Source organism: Sciurus carolinensis, chromosome 11 (genome assembly GCF_902686445.1).
Source record: "Sciurus carolinensis chromosome 11, mSciCar1.2, whole genome shotgun sequence".
Taxonomy (NCBI): Eukaryota; Metazoa; Chordata; class Mammalia; order Rodentia; family Sciuridae; genus Sciurus; species Sciurus carolinensis.
Genome location: NC_062223.1, coordinates 59,453,343 through 59,470,202, shown reverse-complemented (window position 1 = coordinate 59,470,202; position 16,860 = coordinate 59,453,343). Strand labels below are relative to the sequence as shown.

Here is a 16,860-nt window from a genome sequence, read left to right as displayed (position 1 = left end):
TTCACTTATGAGATCTAAAAGTTTTCTGGTGGAATTACCTGGTTCCTCTAAGTATACAATCATATCATCAGCAAATAGGGATAGTTTGAGTTCTTCTTTTCCTATTCGTATCCCTTTAATTTCTTTGGTTTGTCTAATTGCTCTGGCTAGAGTTTCAAGGACGATATTGAATAGAAGTGGTGAAAGAGGGCATCCCTGCCTTGTTCCAGTTTTTAGAGGGAATGCTTTCAGTTTTTCACCATTTAGAATGATATTAGCCAAGGGCTTAGCGTAGATGACCTTTACAATGTTAAGGAATGTTCCCACTATCCCTATTTTTTCTAGTGTTTTGAGCATGAAGGGATGCTGTATTTTATCAAATGCTTTTTCTGCATCTATCAAAATAATCATGTGATTCTTGACTTTAAGTCTATTGATATGGTGAATGACATTTATTGATTTCCTGATGTTGAACCAACCTTGCATCCCTGGATGAAACCCACTTGATCATGGTGCACCATCTTTTTAATATGTTTTTGTTTTCGATTTGCTAAAATTTTGTTGAGAATTTTTTCATTGATGTTCATTAAGGATATTGGTCTGAAATTTTCTTTCCTCGATGTGTCTCTGTCTGGTTTAGGTATCAGGGTAATATTGGCTTCATAGAATGAGTTTGGGAGGGTTCCCTCCTCTTCTATTTCTTGGAATACTTTGAGAAGTATTGGAATGAGCTCTTCTTTAAAGGTTTTGTAGAATTCGGCTGAGAACCCATCTGGTCCTGGATTTTTCTTTGTTGGTAGGCTATTGATGACTTCTTCTATTTCATTACTTGAAATTGGTCTACTTACATTGTGTATGTCCTCCTCGTTCAGTTTAGGCAATTCATATGTCTCTAGAAACCTGTTGATGTCTTCGAAATTTTCTATTTTGTTGGAGTATAGATTTTCAAAATAGCTTCTAATTATGTTTTGTATTTCAGTCGTGTCTGTTGTGATATTTCCTTGTTCATTCCGAATTTTAGTGATTTGGGTTTTCTCTCGTCTTCTCTTTGTTAGTGTGGCTAAAGGTTTATCAATTTTGTTTATTTTTTCAAAGAACCAACTAATTATTTTGTCAATTTTTTGTATTGTTTCTTTTGTTTCAATTTCGTTGATTTCAGCTCTGAGTTTAACTATTTCCTGTCTTCTACTACTTTTGGTGTAGGTCTGTTCTTCTTTTTCTAGGGCTTTGAGCTGTAGGGTTAGGTCGTTTATTTTTTGAGTTTTACTTCTTTTACTAAATGCGCTCCATGAAATAAATCTTCCTCTAAGTACCGCTTTCATAGTGTCCCAGAGATTTTGATATGATGTTTCTTTGTTCTCGTTTACCTCTAAGAATTTTTTAATTTCCTTCCTAATATCTTCTGTTATCCATTCATCATATAATAGCATATTGTTTAATCTCCAGGTGTTGGAGTAGTTTCTGTTTTTACTCTTTCATTTATTTCTAACTTCAATCCATTATGATCTGATAGAATACAAGGTAGTGTCTCTATCTTCTTGTATTTGCTAACAGTAGCTTTGTGGCATAATATATGGTCTATTTTAGAGAAGGATCCATGTGCTACTGAGAAGAAAGTGTATTCGTTCTTGGTTGGATGGTATATTCTATAAATGTCTGTTAAGTCTAAATTATTGATTGTGTTATTGAGATCTATGGTTTCTTTGTTCAATTTTTGTTTGGAAGATCTGTCCAGTGGTGAGAGAGGCGTGTTAAAATCACCTAGTGTTATTGTGTTATGGTCTATTTGGTTTCTAAAATTGAGAAGGATTTGTTTAACATACATGGATGAGCCACTGTTTGGGGCATAGATGTTTATGATTGTTATATCTTGCTGATTTATGCTTCCCTTAAGCAGTATGAAATGTCCTTCTTTATCCCTTCTGACTAACATTGGCTTGAAGTCCACATTATCTGAAATGAGGATGGATACCCAGCTTTTTTGCTGAGTCCATGTGCATGGTATGTTTTTCCCCATCCTTTCACCTTTAGTCTATGGGTATCTCTTTCTATGAGGTGAGTCTCTTGCAGGCAACATATTGTTGGATCTTTCTTTTTAATCCAATCTGCCAGTCTATGTCTTTTGATTGATAAATTCAGGCCATTAACATTCAGGGTTATTATTGAGATATGATTTGTATTCCCGGTCATTTGGTTCATATTTAAAATTTTATTTATTTATTTATTTTTTGACACATCTTGGTTCCTCCTTTATTTGACAGTTCCTTTAGGATAATTCCTCCCTTTGCTGATATGCTTCTTTGTTTTTTATCTCTTCCTCATGGAATATTTTGCTGAGAATGTTCTGTAATGCTGGCTTTCTTTTTGTAAATTCTTTTAGCTTTTGTTTATCATGGAAGGATTTTATTTCATCGTCAAATTTGAAGGTAAGTTTTGCTGGGTATAAGATTCTTGGTTGGTATCCATTTTCTTTCAGAGCTTCAAAAATGTTGTTCCAGGCCCTTCTAGCTTTTAGGGTCTGGATTGAAAAATTTGCTGACATCCGTATTGGTTTCCCCCTGAATGTAATTTGGTTCTTTTCTCTCACAGCCTTTAAAATTCTGTCTTTATTTTGTATGTTAGGTATTTTCATTATAATGTGCCTTGGTGTGGGTCTGTTGTAATTTTGTGTATTTGGAGTCCTATGAGCCTCTTGGACTTGATTTTCCATTTCATTCTTCAGATTTGGGAAATTTTCTGATATTATTTCATTGAATAGATTATTCATTCCTTTGGTTTGTTTCTCTGAGCCTTCCTCAATCCCAATAATTCTCAAATTTGGCCTTTTCATGATATCCCATAGTTCTTGGAGATTCTGTTCATGATTTCTTACCATCTTCTCTGTTTGTTCAACTTTGTTTTAGAGGTTAAATATTTTGTCTTCAATATCTGAAGTTCTGTCTTCCAGCTGTTCTATCCTATTGGTTATGCTTTCTATGGAGTTCTTAATTTGGTTTATTGTTTCCTTCATTTCAAGGATTTCTGTTTGGTTTTTTTTCAATATCTCTACCTCTTTATTGAAATGATCTTTTGCTTCCTGAATTTGCTCTGTTAACTGTCGATTGGTGTGATCATTCAATGCCTGCATTTACTCTTTCATCTCATCGTTTGCTTCCCTAATCATTTTAATTATGTACATTCTGAACTCCCTTTCTGTCATTTCTTCTGCCATGCGGTCGTTGGATTTTATTGATGTAACATCTAGATTTGTTTGGGACATTTTCTTCCCTTGTTTTCTCATATTGTTCAGGAATCAGTGGGTCATTAAGATATTGCAGATTTCCTCTATCAACTTATAATGTCCCTGAAGATTGCTAGTATATCCCCTCTTATCCTTCAGTAGCCTGAAGTCTTGGAGGAAGTTGATAATGCGGAGCTCCACGAAGAACCTGCCTTTCTAGGGGTGGTGACCCTCAGGTGGCGTATATTCCCTGCTAGTGGGCAGAGGTGCCTCCACTTGTTGACCAATGGTCATCCAACGGGGAACTAGGCTGCGGGCTGAGGCAAGTCCTGTTTGGGCCTGTGTCTGTGGTTTTACTGTCCCTGTGGGAAAACCTCACCCGGCAGGGAAGACTCACTCGGTGGGGACGTCTTGCTGGTCAGTTCCCCTCCTAGAGGTTCCCCTCAATCTACAACTACCGCTTGGGCTGGGCTGTCTTCCTCTGCAACGTTCCCAGGGGCCCGGACCTACCTCCTGGGCCTGGGAGCCTCACCCTTCGCAGGCGAGTCTCCTTAGGCTGCCCCTCCTCAGAGAAGCTGCCTGCAGTCCTGGAAACTTCGCTCCGCCCCTAGGCGTGTCTCTGTGCGGCTCTTCCAGCAAGAAGCCACCTAGCTCCTGGGACCCTGCTCTGCACCTAATTGCCTGGCTATGCGGCCCCTCCTCTGAGTCGCCACCTGGAGCCCCGTACAATAGCTCCGAGACCCAGAGACCCGTCACACACCTCCTCCTCCGGACAGCGGCCGGGTTTCCGACGCAGTCACTATGAGTCCAAGCAACTCACTTTGCGTCTCCTCCTCCCGCCAACCGCCCGTAGCCCTAGGCAGTCACTCCAAGTCCAAGTGACCCGCCCCGCTCCTCCTCCTCCTCCTTGGGGTAGCCCCCCGGGTGTTCAGGAGCGGTGGCTCCAAGTAACCCACCACGCTCCTCCTCCAGGCAGGCCACCGGTGTTCTGGAGCAGTCATTCTGAGTTCAAACAGCTCGCCACGCAGCTCCTCCTCTGGCAACCGCCTGTGGCTCTGATGCAGTCACTCCTAGACCAAGTGACCCGCCGCGCTTCTCCTCTTCCTCCGGGCAACCCCCCAGTGTTCAGAAGCGGTCGTTCTGGGTCTAAACAGCTCGCCACGCAGCTCCTCCTCAGGCAGCCGCCCAGAGCCCCAGTGGTTGCTCCGAGTCCAAGCGCTGTGCTGAGCCGCCTCCTCTACGATGATCCCAGTTGTCCGTGTTCACCGCTCCAGTGGGGGGAGGGGCGTCTAGCCGAGCGACTCTACTTCACAAAGTTCCCTGCATTCCAGGGCTACCGCCCCATCCGGGACGCCTCCCCAATGGGAGAGACTCACCCAGCGACTTTGAGTTGGTCCCAAGTCTCTCACTATCTCCTCTTTTGAATCTTGCATCCTGGAGCAATGTGAAATGCAGCTGCCCCCTAGTCTGCCATCTTGAAACTCCCCTGAGTTCTTCTTAACTACTACCTGCTACTACTGCCTCAGGTCATAGGATATGATAGAGTGAGGACCAGTCTTGGAAGGTCAGCAGACAGCTCTACATTTACTGCTCATTATCTCTGGGTGCACTGTTTAACCCATTAACCTGAGTTTGTTTTCTTCTCTGTAAAACAGGTACAATGAATCTACTTTGTGGAATTGTGTCCACTCCCTGAGACAGAGTAGGTTCTAAATCATGTCCTTTCACCCTTTTCTAACTCACCTCTCTTTCTAGGCTGAATCATCTATACCATATTTGTTAAACATTAAGGCTGTATTATGGTTTGGAACTGAAATGTCCCCCAAAATCTCATATGTTGAAGGTTTGATCCCCATTGTAACAGCGCTCAGAGGTGGGTTTTTGGAGGTAACTGACTGGATCATGAGACCTGATCTCATCAATGGATTAATCCATTGATGAATTCATAGCTTAGTGGGTTTGGGTGGAGGAGCTTTGCTATAAAAGTGCTCTCTACCCCATTGCTTCTTAGATACTATGAGGTGATCAGCTTTGCTCTACTACATGCCTACTACCATGATGTTGTGTGTGGTACTAGGATTAAAACTAGGGTCTCCCACATGCTAGGCAAGTACTTTATCACTAAGCTACATTCCCAGCCTACCCCCCTCCTTTAATTATCAATTTAAAACAGGGTCCATTAAGTTGCCCAGGCTGGCTTGGAACTTGTGGTCCTCCTGCCTCACAGTCCCAAGTAGCTGTGATTACAGGCCTGTGCCACTGTGTCCAGCCCTGTCACGATGTTCTGCCTCACCACCAGCCCAGAGCAATGAGACCAAGGGACCATGGACTGAAACCTTTGCAAACATTAGCCAAAAGAAATCTTCCCTCTGCATAAGTTGATTGTCACAGATATTTTGTCACAGTGACAAAGCTGACTAAGTGGCTGCTTCTACCCTCGAGCAAAGTTTGGCTTCTTGGTACTCTGCTCTAGTCTGTTCTATAACTATTTTGTGCCTATGACATGTGGAACACAGCACACGGTACTAAAGGGCTAGAACTCAGAGAGTGATGCTGAAGGCAGGGAATTCTGTCTAAAGTGGGCAATGGCAAAAGGGTTGAGGGGAGGAGCTATCTGTGAGAAACAGCTTTAAGCTGGTGGATCTTCTCTAGCTTCTCTCCCTCTTGCTGGCCTCCTGCCAGTTCTAATAGGCAGCTGCTTGTCACTTCTAGGTTTCAAAGGTTGCACTAATGCAGTGTACCCACTGAGGGCTGCATTCCTCCAGTGGTGGACAGACTCTGGCTCCAAGCTCACTAGTAGGTATACTATAGAGAACCCCACAACAGATCCACCTTTCCTCATTCTGGAAACATTAATTCAACAGACTATAAGCCAGGCCCTGGGCATCTGGGACAAAACAAAAAATTAATCTGCTTTCAAGCTCATCAGGATGTCCTGTTCTACTGCCACTGATGGCCTCACTTGGGTAACATTGGACACGCCTCTCCAGAATGTCTCATTTCTCTCTCCCGACAAAGAAATACTTCACTAGAACAGTTATACTGACAAATGATTTTTCCCACTCCCACCCACCAAGAGAAATGGGAAACAGATGGTTAGATGGATAGATAGGTAGATAGGTGATATATGTCAGGCATTTCACATACTTTACCTTACCCAATCTTCGCAAAATCCTGCAAGGAGGAATTATTACCCCCATTACATAGACGGGGGTGGCGGAATGGAAGCTCACACAAGCTGGGGCAGGTATGAAAAAAGTTGTCCACGTGCACTCTTTGCTCTTTCTACAGCCACAGTCTGCCTATGTCAGTTCAGCCCATGCTCTGCTAGCACTGGCTCCCTCCTTTGTCTGAACTACTGCTTCCCTGTATTTAGATTGCCTTCAATCTTCTTGTTTGCGCTAGTCCCAAAGGAAGCTACCCTCTCGCAGTTCAGTGCTAGCAGCAGCAGCAACAACATCCTTTGATTCTTTGATTAGCTTGTCTTAATTACACCCAGGCTGGAGCAGTTCCAGTATAAAGTGTCTGGTACTGCTGCAAAGCATACAGGTTTGCCGTTATATATTCTAGCTTTTTCTCTGACTCCAGTCCCTTTGACTCTCCACTGCTGCAGACAACCTTCCTCCTCTGTCTCCTTGGTCCTGCCTCTCTGCACATCACATGTAGGCCTGTGATATAATGCTTCAAACTACCACCACCCCAAGCAGCTACACCAGTCTTCTGAGGGTTCTTGAGTCTCTGTTGAGAGCCAGGCACTGTTCTAAGTGAGATGACCAAATAAGAAATAAAAGAAAATCACAAGGGCCTTGCCTATCAGAAATTTCAAGTCAGAGGCTAGGGAGATAAATTGGAACAGAAATCAGTGACAAGAGGCAGGCGGTGCTGATGTTGTAACAAGTCTTAAATGATCAGAGCTGGAGGGAAACTTGACTTTCTGTTTTATGCCCTCCACTTTACAGATGGGGAACTAAAGCCTAGAGAAGGGCAATTCCTTAAACTAATAATATCAGGTAAGAACACCTAACATTTCTAAAGCCATTACTAGGAGCTAAGTGCCATTTCTGTTTGCCCTGCATATATTAGTTCATTTAACCCTCACAATAATACTATGAAGTAGGCACTACTGTTATCCTCATTTTAAAGATGAAGAAAATAAGGCAAAGAGGGATTAAATTCCATGCCCAAGTTAGGGCTCTAGTAAGTAAAAGCCTGTACTGAACTTGGGCACTCTACATTACAGTCTCTCTAATATACTGTGAGGTAGAGACTGAATCTACCTGTGAACATAATGAAAAGGCTTCTTGAATGAATTGCTCACAGGTCCAATAATGAAAACATGGAACGCGGGTCATTCAGAACCAACTAAAAGGAAGTCTCAATTGACCAGAGGTTTAAGTCCACCCAGGAGGTTCCTGAGTGCTATCAAATATAAGGCAGTGAGAGCAGTAAGCAAAGTCCCCTATTTCTAAGAAAGAACCAAAATAAGAAGAAAGAACTTGGTAGAAGGAATTTATTCAAAGAGCCAGAAGCAATACAATCCACTCCCCCTTTTTATGTCTGGCTATCCTGTGCCTGTAAGTTCTTTTTAAAAATTTTTTTTGTTGGTGTAGATGGATAGAATGCCTTTATTTTATTAATTTTTTTAATATGGTGCAAAGGATTGAACCCAGTGCCTCACACATGCTAGACAAGTGTTCTGCCACCGAGCTATAGCCCAAGCCCCTGTAGGTTCTTTAAGGTCCTCAAATGATGTTTCCTGGGGCAGATAGGGCAGCTTGGGTACCTTAATAAGATGATTAATGATATAGATTAAACTTTTCAGAAAAGGGGTTCTAGTAAACTCTTGGACAACCAAAGGCTTCCATTTCCCCAAGTCTTCCCCAACACATCCGCACACACATGCACCCTAGTTTTTGGTTAACCAAGAGTCTTCTCCAATTCTGTCACATGAGTTTCAGAACACAGTTATCAGTATAAAAATTACTTACCAATTACTGCCAAATTATGCTCTGAGCCACAAGAAACCTGTTAAAAAGAAATATGTTATCTTAGAAAAAAATATATAGATATTTCAGTCAGTATATTTTATGATCACAGTTATTAACTAATGACATTAACATCCATTTTTGGCAAATTTTAGGAATATGTAGAAAGGCACCATATACAAAGGTTAAAACTATAATTACAACATATTCACAGCTACATAAAAAGATAGTGTGAAAAAAACATTGAATGGCAATGCACCAAGATGTTAAGGAGTTGTCTTTAGCCAGTCAGACCATCAGTGAATTTTTTTTCTTCCTACTTTTTTGTAATTTTTAAACTTTCTATAATGAGCATATGTTACTTTAAAAATGGAAAGATAAGGCAATAAAGATAACAGCTTTTGAAAAGCAAACTAAAAAGACTCTCTCTCTCATCTGGACTGATAAAATGAGCAAAGAATTCTGTAGAAACAGACTGGTCTGAGGAGAAATGCTTGACTTTTCTGTAACTGCCCACTCTCCTTTTTACCTTCCAGTCACACAAACTATCTGCAATTCTTTGAACACCACACACCTGCTAAATGAGAGTATGAATACGAGTACAAAGTGCATAAGAGAACGAATATGTAATACATAAAAGACAAGGTTCAGGATTCTGAATCTAGTGTTTGCAACCAGGGAGGGTTACTTCTTGTCTTTCAGTGTCCACATGTTCCAACTGCTACCAGGAGAAAGTAACTGGGGATATAAAAGCATGCATGGTTCCCTTGGTACTAACTAAGAGAAACTCTAGACTCTGGAGAAGCATCCTGTGACTTTTACCAGGATGCTCACTTTAGCAAGAGGAAGGTTTGGGATATTCTAGAATGTTAATGCAGGGAAGGTCTGGTAGATCATCTATATTACCAGGAGAACACAGAGACTTGTAAAGAGGTAAGAACTTGCCTGAGGTCCCAGAGCAAGTCTGTGTCAAAACCAAGACTAGAACCACCATTCCTTTCTCTACTTCAACCTTTCTCTAGCTTAACTTTTTGCTCCACATATTATTGAGATCATGTGGTATTTGTCTTTCTGGACCTGGCTTATTTCTCTTGACATACTGTCCCCTTCAGGTTCATTCATATTGTTGTAATTTACTTTAGTTAATAGCAATATATTCTTGAAAAATGCTGAGTTGATTTTAATGTTTTTTCACCATAAAAATATGAGGTGACACATATCAATTAGTTTGATTTAGCCTTTCCACAATGTATGTGTATTTCAAAACAGCATGCTATACATGATAAATATATACAATTTTATCTGTCAATTAAGAAAATTAAAAAAAAAAAAAAACACCAGACTAGAGTCAGTCTGACTCTCCTTACTTTCATAAGAGTTCCTTTCTTGATGCTTCTCACTGTTTGTTCCCCAGTGGAAACCATGTGGAAGTAAATTCAAAGGTTCTCACCAGAGGCCCTGGCAGCTAAGGTAACTGGCTCAGAAGGCATTTGAACACAGGAGGTCATCTGTATATATTAGTGAGAAAGTGCAGCAAAGTTTGCTTGGCTTTTTCCTACATATAAGCTGTGCTTTCTGGGTCTCAGCTTCCACAGGGAAAAAGGCTACATACATTTATATATTCTTTCTGACAGTTCTGGCAAAGAAGCCCCTATATATTTTACCCTTAGTAAATAGTTCCAGGCTGTCTGGTCTCTGAGCTCCTTTGAGGCTCTAAGGGGTCCTGCTGTGTCTCACGCAGAGCAATACAGCAGAAGTACATTATAAGTTTCTGACTGTTTTGTGGCTGTTTCCCTCGGTCTGTTATGGGAAGCATTATAGACTAATGAATAGGGAAAAAACTTAGAGGTCTAACACTAAGGAAGTGTTTTTGTAAACTATGATAGAGTCATCATTGGGACTATTAGGCAATCTCAGAAAATGACACGTAGATAATAAGGAAGTATTCATGATATCATGTAAACTGAAAAATCATATAAAAATTGTGTGTGTAAAAAATATGATCTCAATTCCATAAATAAACTTTAATAAGGTAAGGTAACTGGCTATTATTTTATTTTACAAAATGTAGAGAAAGAAGATATACCAAAATATTAATAGAGATTGCCTCTGGACTGGGGATAAGAATGGCATTATGAGTATGGTTTTTCTTTTTTCCTTTTCTATACTCTCTGAATTTTACACACTCTTCTGTTTTTTGTTTTTTGTTTTTTGTTTTTGTTTTTGTTTTTTTTGGTTGGGGGGAGCAGTACTGGGTATTGAACCTACCACCAAGCTACATCCTCAGGTCTTTTTTAAATTTTTACTTCAATATGGGGCCTTGATAAGTTGCTGAGGTTAGCCTTGAACTTGAAATCCTCCTGCTTCAGTATCCTCAGTGGCTGGGATCAAAGGCAGGTGCAACTGCCCCAGCAATTCTACACACCATTCTTATAATCTAGAAAAATCTATTAAGAAAAAAAATAAATATAATGCAGTTCCCACCATAGAGAAAACAAACAAAACAATGCCTGGCTATAAAATCTGGTATATTTAGAAATAATAGAGAAAGAAGATTTGAAGAAACTATAACTAAATTATCAGGGTAGTTGCATCACAGTAATTGGACTATACAATATTTTTTCTTCTATTTTCCAAATATTCCTTAACTGTGGTAGCAGTAGTGGTGGTGGTAATAATAATAGCAAGAATTTAAACTATCGTACATTAAAGATTCATATGTGCCAGACATTATACAAAGGCATTTAATAAACATTGCATTTTAATCATCATAATAATCTTTTCAGGTAGGCTAAAGATAAGGAGACTGAGATTCATACATATTAAACAGCCTTCATAGCTAGTTAAGGTGGCGGCAGCAGAACCAAAGCCAGGTTTACCTAAGCTCTAACTTAGTGTTCTTTACCGCTGTATCATGTTACCTTTGTTTTTTAAAAAGGTTATTTTACTTTACAAAATGTAGAGAAAGGACCTGCCTCTGTCTGTCAGGGTTCACCCTGGGTTTGTGGACTACAGAACTGACCAGCCTCGAGCACCAGGGGCTTCCACAAACAAGTCACTGACAAATGCCAGTATTAGGCAGTAGATGCTGCTCTGAATTAATGAGTGAGACGGTGATGAATAGATCTTGTCAAGCCAATGTAGAGCTTGCAGCTCAAAGCCTCCCACTGCTTCTTGCTCTCTGTGCATTGGCATGGAGGTCAGGAGACTGAACACCACAGGCTACAAAATCCCAGTACTATATTCCTTCAACAAGATTATATCAATGACCATTTGCTTCACATTGTCCTATCAGCATCTACCCACCACCTGATTGCAGGTAGCTTTCTAGAAGACTCTGTTAATGATGGTGATGTGCCCAGGAAAATGAGATTCAGAGCCAAGAAGCCAGGTGAATCCTAGGTCCTCTGCTTTCTGAATCTGAGATCTTGGGCAAAGCATTTAACCTCCAGGGCCTCGGTGTTTTCAGGGATAAAAATCAGACAACAGTGTCTGTCTTACAAAATTTCTAAAAGACAATTCATTCTCTTACAGCCAGGCATCCCACCTTCCCTACATGAGTCTGACCATGTCATGCTGCTTTATAAAACTCTTCATAGTTTTCCCAGCACTGGTAGGGCAAAGTCTAAATTACACAGTATAGCTTACAAAGCCATTGTGAGTAGATCCCTTCCTGGTCTCATTTCCTCCCTTTGCTATTCATGAACTCTAAACTACAAAAAATATTCCCTGTGTTCCATTCATATCACAGTATATTTCTCTATGACTATCATGCAATTTCAGGCTTCTATGCATTCTATTCTCCTTGACTGGAAATCATATTCTGCCACTATTTACCTTGTGGATCTACTTAGGCAAGTCCTTTATGGTTGCTCAAACATCCACCTGTTGGTAAAGTCTTCCCTGACTTCTCGAGGTACCCTGGCTATTCCCACAGCACTATGTATCATGGCCCTTATCACACATGATGTCTATTCACAGACTGCATGGTTAGCCACCTGTGCCTCTCAGTCATCCAGCAGACTGCCTGCCCTGTGTGTCTCTGGCACACAGCCCAAAGGCAACTTATGGGGTTTGGGAGAAGAGGGGACAATACAAAAAGAAGACTCAGGAAAGTGTGAGTAGCAGTGTGGTCCTTCTAGTTTAACTGGAGACAGGCCCTGAGACACAGGGGCAGGAAGGGGGCATCACTATAAGAATGAGAGTGGAGAGATGCCGGAAGAAACAAGAGCACAGTAGGATTGTTCCAGGAAACACAGCACCAATATACTACAAGCAGGTCCTAGCTTGCTGGCTGGGGCCTTTGGGAGAAGGGGATATATGTCCCCTCCTCCCTCCAGGAAATAGGGTTGGGAACAAAGGTATCTGTAAAAAGCTGTCCTGTCTTAGAGCTGCCCAAATGCTAGAACAACTGACTCTGCCTAGGGCCCTCTTGTCTAAGGAGTCAGAGATGCAGAAAATTTTCAACCGCCCAAAGGTGAATTTAAAAAGCTCTCCGACCCACCCCACTGAAGGCTAGACTTCATCAGTTTTTGTAAGGGTAGTCCCAACTCCTCTGGGCTGGATCTTCCAAAATACAGCTGGACTAAGGGAAAAATTGACTGATAGTAGACACCTAGTAAATATATCCCAGATGCATTATTTAAGTGAATAATTGAGTAAATAAGCAAAAAAATAGATGAATGTGAAAATAACTGTCAACTGCTACTTGTGAGTACTTTTAGCTGTACAGTTAAACCATTTCTAAACTCAGTTGACTGGTTCTTGTTGAGTGCTCATGGTCAGGCACCTGGCTAACAGCTTTGCCTGTATCATCTTATTTAAAACCTAAGAAGAGACAGTCTGGTCATAACCATTTAACAAATAAGGAAACCAGGGTTCAGAGAGGTAACTTGCCCCACTTCTTACAGGTATCAGAGGTGCAAGATTCTGTGATCCTACGGATTCAAATTTTCTGCCCTCCCAAGGGTTTTACCCCTTCCTTTTCACATGTAGGATGGAAATAAACTACTAAATCCATCCAATTCCTTACATCCAGCAATTCAATGCCAATTAATTATAAAGGCTTTTATGTCGAGAGAGCCCTAGACTTATTGGGCCCAAACATCCTACCTGAGGCCAGGAGTGCCCTCCTCTGGACTGATCAAGAACCTGTCCTCGACTTGTTCCTTGGAGAATGGCTGTAAAATGGTAATAAATAATTATAGCTATTGTCTCATTGGGAAACTACAATATTGTCCACTCTGACGGGGTAAAATCAGGGCATGGAAAACAAAGTAGGATGGAAAATGAACACAAGGGGGCAACCATGCCTGAGAGAGAAAAAACACTTAATGGAGGACAAGAAGAGAGAACAGGGACAGGAGCTGTGCTCATTCCTCCCAACCACCACACTGTGATCAGCAGCAGCCTGGGGACATCCAGGGTATGCAGCAGCTGGCAGGCCAGCTGATTGGTTCCTACTCTGCATGAATGGGTTGGGGTACCCACAGATGCCAAGGCAATGGGATGCACATGCCAAGGCACATGAAGGCCAGAGTAGAGAACAGGAGGTCAGTCTGCACAGCACTAGGCAAGGCTTTGAGTTTCAAGCAGCAAGGTCAATCCTTGTTAGCTAATGCCCAGGTGGGAGAAGCACATGGGAAACAATTCTTGAATGGTAGCCCCAACTGGCTGGGCAGCTGCCACCACCCACAGGTATAACAAGGCAGAGGAAAAGGTGTCTCAGTGCTGCCTCTGCTACAGCTCCAACTAAACCCAGTTGTCATCTGTGAGGAACTCTCTGGCAACAACCAGAATTCCCAGACTGTTGGAAAAGCAGGGCTGAAAGGCTGCACAATTTTTATAGGCAAACTACAATCCTGTAGGCCAAACCCCTAGGCTCAGAAATAGCCCCAAATAGAGGTGACCAAGACAATACCACCAAAGAAGTATGGTTGCTTGCTTCTGGAATTAACTAGTCTTACAAAGGTACCTTTAACTCCCTCTACTAGGGCTTGAATTTTGTCTGCAGTCTAGATATCAAAAGAGGCCCCCAAATTGGGGCCAGATCCAGAGACCCTAGCTAGAAGAACAGAGCTAAAGAACCCATATTCTCTGTAAGCTTATTCCTTTTCTTTAAATAAATAAAAAGCACATTATGTGCCTGAGAAAAATGAGACCTAAACAAGGTTCTACTACCTTCTCAAACAAAGGTTGGGGTAGGGAGAAAGAGAGCTAAAGTTGGGTAGATACCAGGATGCCAAGCATGTGACATTACAGAATTTCACTTTACCACCATGACCTTGCATCTTCACTACTCCCCTGAGAAGGCATTCTCCTAACTCCTTACCACAGTTACTCTCCCACTCCTTTCCTACGTAAACCACCAACGCAGCAATGCAAGTCTCTTCTCTGTCTCTGAAAAGTCCTGTGGCCTTCCCTATTTTGCTGTTTGCACCATTCCTCCTTCTCCATTCCATTCTAAATTCAACCAGTCATAGAAGGCCTACATCAAAACCCACTGCCTTGAAATCATCTCAGTCCCTAGGAGATCTGTCTCTTCTCACCGCCCTCCTTAACTATAGTTTGCTTTTATCAGATCACCTTTGTACCTATAAAAATTTGTGTGTAGATGTGGGTCATGTCTCCCAATCAGCATGGGATAGGAGAAAGAGTTCTGGATAGGGAACCAGAAAACCTGGATTTGAGTCTTGGCCCTTCCACTTCCCAGCCATGTGACCTTGAGCAAGTGTCTTTGCCCCCCTGACCCCTCAGTTCTCTAATCTGTAAAGCAGGATACAATTAGATATAGCTCACACATCCTGAAGTTCTTCCAGATACTTCCCCCAACCACCCCCAATGCCTGCCATCCATAGGGTAAAATTCACTTTAAGCTTGGTCCTGGTCTATAGATATACTTCCAAGACATGAAGTATATAATTTGAAAATATATTAAAAGAGACCTTAAGCATTAGGAACTGGCATAGGTTCACTATGAACAGTTCTTTAGTACAAATAATTCATTTCCTTTTTTCAACAATTACTGTACTGACAGATAAGGAAAGGGCTTGAGAAATGTCTAGCAAATCAGAATGCAACATACACAACAATTAGAATATAAAATATGATTATATAAATCAGGCAATCAGAATACTTGCTTTTCCCAAGATGCCATACTAAGGGCACTCCTCATAAATTGCCATGTTGGTATCATGTAAATCCTGCTTCAGTGACCATACCTAATTGGACTATTGGTAGATCCCTATTCCAAAATGGGTTAATCACAGATTGGCCACAACCTGTGAAGTGGCTTAGTGTGGAAATTCTGCCCAAAATGGGTTCTTGGGGATGAGTCCACTAGTGGATAGCTAGAGCAGTAGCTGGAATAAATAATCACAAGGAAGTTTAATAAAAAAGGAACTATAGGTAGAATTATCAGAAGTGGCAGGAAAGTAGAAAAAATTAGCCAAGTCAGAATGTGAGAATTCTAAAAGAAAAAGCAGCAATAGATCCTAATGCTAGGGCTCAAGAAGGTTGAGGGTTTTATTTGTTTGTTTTTTTGTTTTTTAAAAGTACTGGGAACTGAATACCAAGGTGTTCTACCACTGAGCTACATCCCCAGCCTATTTATTTGTTCATTGGTTCACTCGTTGGTTCGTTTGTTCGTTCATTCATTCATTCATGCATTCTGAGACAGGGTCTCACTATTGTTGAAGATGCCCTCAAACTTGCAATCCCTTTAGTGGCTGGGATTATAGGTATGCATACCATGCCCAGTGAAGGTCTAGGTTTTTGAGCTGCTTTGTCATCTAAATAACTTTCCAGTTATTCTTTTGTAGACATTTGCTTCACCCATTTTCCTTAAAGTCCAAAACAATCCTTATAATACTAAAGTAACCTGAAAATGTCTGTGATCTTTGCAAAGTAAAAGAGCCTAACATAAAAAATACATCTGGATTCCAGCAAAGGCATGCTATTACATCCTTGGGAACAGGATGGGACCATGTGAGTTAGGCAACCAAACTCAGAGAAAGGCAATTAATATATCTAGGTCAGGCAAACATCCTTATATAGCATACTTCTCAAAAAAAAAAAAATGTAACCCTTGCCCTAATAGCCATAATAGGTTGAAATTAAAACACTCAAGACCAGCTGCTGGTAAGGATGTGGAACAATTGGAATTCTCTTACATTGCCGGTAGGAGTGTGAATTCAACAACTGCTTTGAAAAATTGGCAATATCTACTAAAGCTAAATACATAATCAGGAGACCCAAATACTCAAAAAATTACTTTCTTATTTTCATCAAAATGAATGCACAAGGATGTTTATGGAAGCATTATTCATAATAAACAACACAGTGGGCTATGGAATATAATTCAGGTGGTGGAGCACATGCTAGCAATCATGAGGCCCTGGGTTCAAGTCCCAGCCCTGAAAAAAAAAGAAAAGAAAAGAAACATCCCGAATATTCATCATCACTATAATAGAAAAAGTGTCGTCTGTTCAGAATATTTTATCATGGGTTCAGGGTATAACTTAGCAGCAAGGCACTTGTCTTATACACAAGGCCCATGTTGAGCCCTAGAACAACAAAAATAAATAAATACTTTATAGCAGTGGGGGAAAAAACCCTACTGATATTTTCAACAGAATAAATCTGCAAAAATAATATTGAACAAAAGAAATCAGACCC

At 41.0% G+C, this 16,860-nt stretch overlaps 1 protein-coding gene across 9 annotated transcripts in view; it reads right to left on the bottom strand.

The window, feature by feature from the left end:
- The window catches only part of Sergef (secretion regulating guanine nucleotide exchange factor), a 239,744-nt gene that overhangs the window by 94,132 nt on the left and 128,752 nt on the right, over positions 1-16,860 (bottom strand). For 6 of the 9 annotated variants that reach the window (XM_047515902.1, XM_047515900.1, XM_047515899.1 and 3 more), the window contains one exon: positions 8,188-8,224. The exons of 1 other annotated variant lie outside the window; for it this stretch is intronic. In XM_047515902.1, the coding sequence (XP_047371858.1) occupies positions 8,188-8,224 (37 nt within the window). Of the gene's footprint in view, positions 1-8,187; positions 8,225-13,296; positions 13,365-16,860 lie in introns of all 9 variants that reach the window. 2 more of the 9 variants (XM_047515907.1, XM_047515909.1) reach the window with 1 other exon arrangement.